Source organism: Macaca nemestrina, chromosome 20 (assembly GCF_043159975.1).
Source record: "Macaca nemestrina isolate mMacNem1 chromosome 20, mMacNem.hap1, whole genome shotgun sequence".
NCBI lineage: Eukaryota > Metazoa > Chordata > Mammalia > Primates > Cercopithecidae > Macaca > Macaca nemestrina.
Window position 1 is genome coordinate 15556963 of NC_092144.1, and position 7554 is coordinate 15564516.

The 7554-nt window shown below is 58.8% G+C and overlaps 1 protein-coding gene across 1 annotated transcript; it reads left to right on the top strand.

Moving 5' to 3' along the window:
* The first annotated feature begins 3155 nt into the window (after positions 1–3155).
* LOC105493383 (KLF transcription factor 2) lies at positions 3156–7311 on the top strand. The gene is made up of 3 exons (XM_011761006.3): positions 3156–3288; positions 3522–4338; positions 5171–7311. Exons 1-3 carry the CDS (start codon positions 3214–3216, stop codon positions 5344–5346), a joined length of 1068 nt encoding a protein of 355 aa, XP_011759308.2. The 5' UTR covers positions 3156–3213; the 3' UTR covers positions 5347–7311.
* The last annotated feature ends 243 nt before the right edge of the window (positions 7312–7554 follow it).

Below are 7554 nucleotides of genomic sequence, written 5' to 3' on the forward strand. Positions count from 1 at the left end.
AACAGAGACAGTAAGAGAGGAGGAAGGCAGAGAGGTGCCTCAGACAAGCTGCAGGTGCCAGTGAGCAACGCTCAGAGGCCCAGGGGACCAAGGTGCTCTCTGAGAAACCAGAGGGATGCTGTGGTCCGAGTTTTCTTTTTTTTTCGACAAAGTCTTACTCTGTCACTCAGGCTGGAGTACTAGAGTGCAGTGGCATGGTCTCAGCTCACTGTAACCTCCCCCTCCCAGGTTCAAGCGATTCTAGCCTCTCGAGTAGCTGGGATTACAGGCACGTGCCACCACGCCTGGCTAATTTTTGTATTTTTAGTAAAGACGGGGTTTCACTGTGTTGGCCAGGATGGTCTCCAACTTCTGACCTCAAGTGATCTGCCTGCCTCAGCCTCCCAAAGTGCTGGGATTACAGGTGTGAGCCATCGCGCCCAGCCAGCAGTCTTGGCCAAAGCAAAGAAATGAACAAACAAGGCCGGGCGCGGTGGCTCAAGCCTGTAATCCCTGCACTTTGGGAGGCCGAGACGGGCGGATCACGAGGTCAGGAGATCGAGACCATCCTGGCTAACATGGTGAAACCCCGTCTCTACTAAAAAAATACAAGAAACTAGCCAGGTGCGGTGGCGGGCGCCTGTAGTCCCAGCTACTCAGGAGGCTGAGGCAGGAGAATGGCGTCAACCCGGGAGGCGGAGCTTGCAGTGAGCTGAGATCCGGCCACTGCACTTCAGCCTGGGCGACAGAGCTAGACTCCGTCTCAAAAAAAAAGAAAAAAAAAAAAAAAAAAGAAATGAACAAAAACCCTCCCCGGCCATTGCCCAGGCATCCTATATCCTTGCGGAGAAATTCCTGATGCCCTTAATCTTTCCATCATTATCATACAGGGAAACTGAGGCCCAGAGAAAGGCAATTCAATTCCCAAAGCACACAAGCAGGCCCATCTCCCAAGCACTGGTAGAGAGTTCAGTGTCACACAGGATGTCACCTACTTCCACAACAAAGAAGCCCATGTGAACTCACAATAGCCATTTGGGGTAAGGTACTATTCTTATGTGTATTTCACAGATTGAGGAGGCAAACCCAAACAGGCACAGCCACTGGTTCAAGGTCACACAGCGCATGCTCAGTGGCTGAGGCTGACTCACAGCCATTTCGGTGGTAACTGCAGAAAGCAAGTTTGTACTCAACTTGAAGTCTCTGGTGACTGGGTTTGGTGGGGGCTGCAGAGGAGACCCTGCAGAGTGCATTTCTGCAGGGGCTGAGAATCCAAGCTTCCAGAGCAGGAGTTGCCTGCATCCCTCACCACCTGGCTCCAGGTTCCTCTTGGGATGCTCTTCCTCCAATACCCACAAGGTCCCCAGTGACTTTTTCACATAAGCTCACATTTCACCTCCTGGGTGAGATTCAAAATTTCCCCATTTCTGCCCTCCCCCTGCCTCATCACACACTCACTTTCTAGTCCCTTCTACTGCTCCATTTTTCTTTTTAAACCCCTATCAGTAAGGCCAGGCGCAATGGCTCACACCTGTAATCCCAGCACTTTGGGAGGCCGAGGCGGGGGGATCGCCTGAGTCCAGGACTTCAAGACCATCCTGGGCCCATTCTACAAAAAATACAAAAAAAACAAAAAATTAGCCAGGCACAGTGACATCCACCTTGTAATCCCAGCTACTTGGGAGGCCAAGGCAGGAGGATCACTTGAGCTCAGGAGTTTGAGGCTGCAGTGAGCTGTGACTGCACGACTACACTCCAGCCTGGGCAACAGAGGGAGACCCTGTCTCAAAAAAACCCAAATGAATAAACCTCTATCCTTCCCTCCTCCACTAAAGTGGAGGTCCCCTAGGGCACGGGTCTTGTCTATCTCCTGGTTACTCTGTCCCCAGTGGCCACACAGGGCTGGCAGACAGTTGTAACAGGAGTGACAGTCCCTGGCCAGCAGGGATATGGTGTGGGGGACAGAGGTAGAACAGTGAAGGGACCCATTGGGCAGCATTGTCCTCTGACACCCCCGATGCTGGAGTTGTACTGGGGGAATGACCGTCATCACCGGTCATTCTGAGTTACTTAATTCGCTTATGCAAGTTGGTAAAGGAAACCAGCCTGCCTGTGCCTGCTGGACCTCCAACTTCTCCCAGCCACCTCTGCCTCAGTTTCCCTGCACTTGACGGGCTTGAGGTTGGGGAGGAGGGGGTGGGTATCTCAAATGTCAAAGATTTAACGTGTCTTGATGTTGCCACACAACAGTTTTGTTTTGTTTGTTTTCTTGAGTCTCCTCTGTCACCCAGGCTGGAGTGCAGTGGTGTGATCATAGCTCACTGCAGCCTCGACCTCCTGGGCTCAAGCAATCCTCCCATCTCAGCCTCCCACTACACCCAGCTAATTTTTTTTTTAAGAGATGGGGGCCACTGTGTTACCCAGGCTGGTCTTGAACTCCTGGTCTCGAGTTATCCTCCTGTCTCAGCCTCCCAAAGTGGTGGGATTACAGTGTGAGCCACTGCACCTGGTCTACACAAGGTGTTTTTTTGTTTTTTTTTTTTTTTTTTTTTAACAGGGTGATGTGCACACGGTGGCGCCCTCTGGGTGGTCCCACAACAGACGAGGGGCCCAGCCTCACCCATCCATGAATCCTGGAGACTCCAGGCTTCCCATCCACCCAGGGTTCTGCGGACCTCTGAAGCTGGAGCCAATCTCCCCTTCCGTCAAGGGATCCGGGGAGGCCGCCAAGCCCGGTGCTCCCCTGAGTTTCCGAGAGGCCCCGACACCGCCCCCGCTCCAGGTCCCCGGGATGCTCGCGCAGGCGGGAGCCCGGGGCGCCCGGGGGATCCCTGGGCGTCACGCCGCTGTTGTGGAGCGCGTGTTGACAGCGTCGCCGGGGAGACCGGCGGGGGCGGGGCCCGGGCAGGGGGAGGCGCGGCCCTGGCTGCGCGCGAGGGGCCGGGCTGTCAGCGCAGGGCCCGGGCCGCCGCAGTGGCCACGGCCGCCGCCGCCCGCCGGCTTATATACCGCGGCTAAATTTAGGCTGCGCCCGGAGCTCGTCCCCATCCGGGACGCGTTTCCGCCGCCGCCGCTTTGGCCCGGCCCCCGCGCGCGCCGCGCCTATAAGGCTTGGGGCGGGCCCGGCCGCGGCCCACAGAGCCGTCCCCGCCCGCCCGCGCCCCGACCAGCCCGGCCTCGGGCAGCCACTCACCGGTGTCCCCCGTCCGCGTCCTTCCTCCCCGGGTCCCAGCCATGGCGCTGAGTGAACCCATCCTGCCGTCCTTCTCCACTTTCGCCAGCCCGTGCCGCGAGCGCGGCCTGCAGGAGGTGAGGGCGGCGGGGACGGCGGGGCGGCCGGGACCGTGGGCGGCGGGCTCGGGGTAGTAGAACGTGGGCTGCGGGGTGACAGGACGCGAAGGCGGTGACTGCAGACTCAGGAGAGGAGAATGCGGGCCACGGGGATCGCGGACTCAGGGTGGTAGAAGGCGGGCAGCGGGGGCGGCAGGCAGCGCCCCCCGAGCCCCGCCGCCCGCTCACGCCCATTGCCCTGTCGCCCGCAGCGCTGGCCGCGCGCCGAGCCCGAGCCCGGCGGCACCGACGACGACCTCAACAGCGTGCTGGACTTCATCCTGTCCATGGGGCTGGACGGCCTGGGCGCCGAGGCCGCCCCGGAGCCGCCGCCGCCGCCGCCCCCGCCGCCTGCGTTCTACTACCCCGAACCCGGCGCGCCCCCGCCCTACAGTGCCCCCGCGGGTGGCCTGGTGTCTGAGCTGCTGCGACCCGAGCTGGACGCGCCGCCGGGGCCCGCACTGCACGGCCGCTTTCTGCTGGCGCCGCCCGGCCGCCTGGTCAAGGCCGAGCCCCCTGAAGCGGACGGCGGCGGCTACGGCTGCGCTCCCGGGCTGACCCGTGGACCGCGCGGCCTCAAGCGCGAGGGCGCCCCGGGACCGGCGGCTTCGTGCATGCGAGGTCCCGGGGGTCGCCCCCCGCCGCCGCCCGACACCCCGCCGCTCAGCCCCGACGGCCCCGCGCGCCTGCCCGCGCCTGGCCCGCGCGCCTCCTTCCCGCCGCCCTTCGGTGGCCCTAGCTTCGGCGCGCCTGGGCCCGGCCTGCATTACGCGCCGCCTGCGCCCCCAGCCTTCGGTCTCTTTGACGACGCGGCCGCCGCCGTGGCAGCCCTGGGCCTGGCGCCCCCCGCCGCCCGCGGTCTCCTCACGCCGCCTGCGTCCCCACTGGAGCTGCTGGAGGCCAAGCCAAAGCGCGGCCGTCGCTCCTGGCCCCGCAAACGCACCGCCACTCACACCTGCAGCTACGCAGGCTGCGGCAAGACCTACACCAAGAGTTCGCATCTGAAGGCGCATCTGCGCACGCACACAGGTGGGCGGCACGCACGGGCAGGCAGCGCCAGCTGGGGGACGCGCGAGGAGGGGTCTGATTCCCAGCGCGCGCCAGAAAATCAATTTAGGACCTCCCTTGGGGCGTGGCTCAGGGGGATCTGGCTGGGGGCGCAAGCTTAAGACTCCACGGGAGGCGTGGCTCGGGAAGTTGGTTGAGGGGGCACACAGGAACCCTCACTAAGGAGGTGTGATCCGAGAGGCTGGGGTGGGGGCTCGCACGCTTAGGACGAGAGGGGCCTCAGGAGGTTGGGAAGGACACTTAGAAAACCTCCTGGGGGCGTGGCTAGGGAGACAGTCTCAGATAGTTGGGGCGGGGGGGAGCAGGCTTAGGAGCCTATGGGCGAGTGGCTCAGAATCCCCGGGGTTGAGGCTCGGGTCGTTGGGGAGTAGGTGTGCGTTTAGGAACCCCGGGGAGATGCTGCATCTCCGGAAGTTGGGGAGGGGGCGCAGGCTTGGGACTCCTCTGGGGACAAGGCTCAGGACCTTGGGGAGGGAGTGTGCGCTTGGGAAACCTTGAGAGATTCCGTGTCTTAAAATGCTGGAGAGAGGGTGCATGCTTAGGACCCGTCGGGGGGGCGTGTCCGCAACAGTGGGGAGTGGACCGTGCGCTCCTCCGACCCCCTGGGGGTGAAGATCCGGATTGTGGGGGGAGTTGGGGATGTAGGGCAAGGATCCCTCGGGGCGCAACACTTCAGCAGGGAGCGCGTCAAGGGCCTGGCTAGGGATAGGTTGCGCTCGCCGGGGTAGCCGGTGTCCATACGTGCCCTGTCCTGGGAGGGAAACTGAGGCTCACTCTCGCCCCCTCCCTGCAGGTGAGAAACCCTACCACTGCAACTGGGACGGCTGCGGCTGGAAGTTTGCGCGCTCAGACGAGCTCACACGCCACTACCGCAAGCACACGGGCCACCGGCCTTTCCAGTGCCATCTGTGCGATCGTGCCTTCTCGCGCTCCGACCACCTGGCGTTGCACATGAAACGGCACATGTAGCCGGGACGCCCCTGCCCACCTGCGCGCGGCCGTGGCGGGTCCCACGCGCCGGGCGCGGCCCCCTCCCAAACTGTGACTGATATTTATTGGACCCAGAGAACCGGGCCGGGCACAGCGTGGCTACAGAGGGTCTCCCTCGATGACGACGACGACGACGCCACCGCCCCAGCCCCCATCTGTGACTGAAGGCCCGGTGGGAAAAGACCACGATCCTCCTTGACGAGTTTTGTTTTTCAAAATGGTGCAATAATTTAAGTGGCATCTTCTCTCCCACCGGGTCTACACTAGAGGATCGAGGCTTGTGATGCCTTGTGAGAAATAAGGGCCTTAATTTGTACTGTCTGCGGCATTTTTTATAATATTGTATATAGTGACTGTGACAAATATTGTATTACTGTACATAGACAGGTGGGCATTTTTGGGCTACCTGGTTCGTTTTTATAAGATTTTGCTGTTTTTTTTTAATTAAAAAGTTTTGCATCTTTAAAAAAAAAAAACCACAGTACTGGTCTGGCTGCTTGGAACTGGGGCCTTGGGGCACCTGGGAGGAGGGGGGAGCGGACAGTTTGATGGAGGGCAGCGCCACTAAAGCATCGTGTGCAGTGGGTCCTGCCTCTGGCCAGCACCAGGACTGCCAGCTGCTGTGCCCGCCTGCCAGGAACCTGTGGGTTTTTCTGTAAATTTAAACACTGCATTTTAGGACTGAGGGAGGGTTATTTTAAGGTTGTTCTTTGAGCCATAAATTGCCTCTTTGCCCCAAAGCTGGGAAAGTGCTGGTCCCACTGACGTGGCCTCCTCTAGGCTAAAGAAAAAAAAAAAAAAAAAAAAAAGCAAAACTTATGTCTTCCTGGAAGCCTCTGAGGTTTTAGCCAAATTTCTGGAGTGCCAGCTTTTTTTATTTTATTTATATTTTTAAAAGGGGTTAACATGCTAAGTTTCTGGCATGTTCTGCCCTTCACTCATTTAGCAAGTCTTCTTAAGGGGTGAGTTCCTCATTCTGCTAGGGGAAAACAGTGAAACCTGTATTCGAGGGCTATGCATGAAGCTCTTTTCCAGATGAGGAAACGGAGGCCCAGAGAGGTAGCCGCAGGGTGGTGGAGTTGGGTTGTTAGCCTGCTCTGTCTGCCTCCAAGGGTCCCTGAACCCTACTGGAAGGGAGTGGTGACTTTTCTGCAATTGACCCACCTGTTGTGTGCATTGGAAGGCAAGGGGAGAAGCCTCCCCTGTAGGTCTCCAGGTGCAAAACATTCACTGCCTCAATGGTGGGAGGTGACCAGTCTGGAAACCCACCTGGAGAGCAGACGAGATCCCTAAATCCTACTGTCCTGAATGTCGCAGTCAGGCAAGGAGGTATCTCTCCCCCCAGATTTCCCCTGCCATTCCTCACCTTCCCCATTCTCGGGGGCCCCGGGTAACCATGACCACCAACCATTGCACAAGTTTCCAGAAAGTGAAAATAGCTGGTAAGCAGTGCCTGCTTTAAAACACTCTCACCCCGTTGCGACAGAGGCTGGGATTTCCTCCCTCCCTCCATCCTTCCTCCTCCCCAACTGGAAACAGCTGAGAGGTGTTTGGTAATCCACAAAAAGCAGAAATACGAGATGACAATCTGATTCATTTTTTGAGAGTAAATAGCCTGGCCTCACTTCCGCTGGTGATAAAGGGTGTGAGTGTTTTTAAGCCTCCTGTACCCTCAGTGTACAGCTTCTGCAGAAACCATCCCAAGGCAGAATGTTGGCCCTTCCACCTGGGGAGATGATCTTCCTTTTGAAAAGCTGGCCTAGGCTGGGCGCGGTGGCTCAAGCCTGTAATCCCAGCACTTTGGGAGGCCGAGGTGGGTGGATCACGAGGTCAGGAGATCGAGACCATCCTGGCTAACACGTGAAACCCCGTCTCTCCTAAAAAAAATACAAAAATTAGCCGGGAGCGGTGGCGGGCGCCTGTAGTCCCAGCTACTCGGGAGGCTGAGGCAGGAGAATGGCGTGAACCCGGGAGGCGGAGCTTGCAGTGAGCTGAGATCCGGCCACTGCACTCTAGCCTGGGGGACAGAGCGAGACTCCGTCTCAAAAAAAAAAAAAAAAAAAAAAAAAAAGAAAGCTGGCCTCTGCAGTGCAGGGGCAAAAGAAGGACTTGTGGGTGGTTTGCAACAATATTTTTTTGAAGGGTCTCCAGGTTTCCCTGTTCAGCTTAAACTTAGCGATCAAGCTA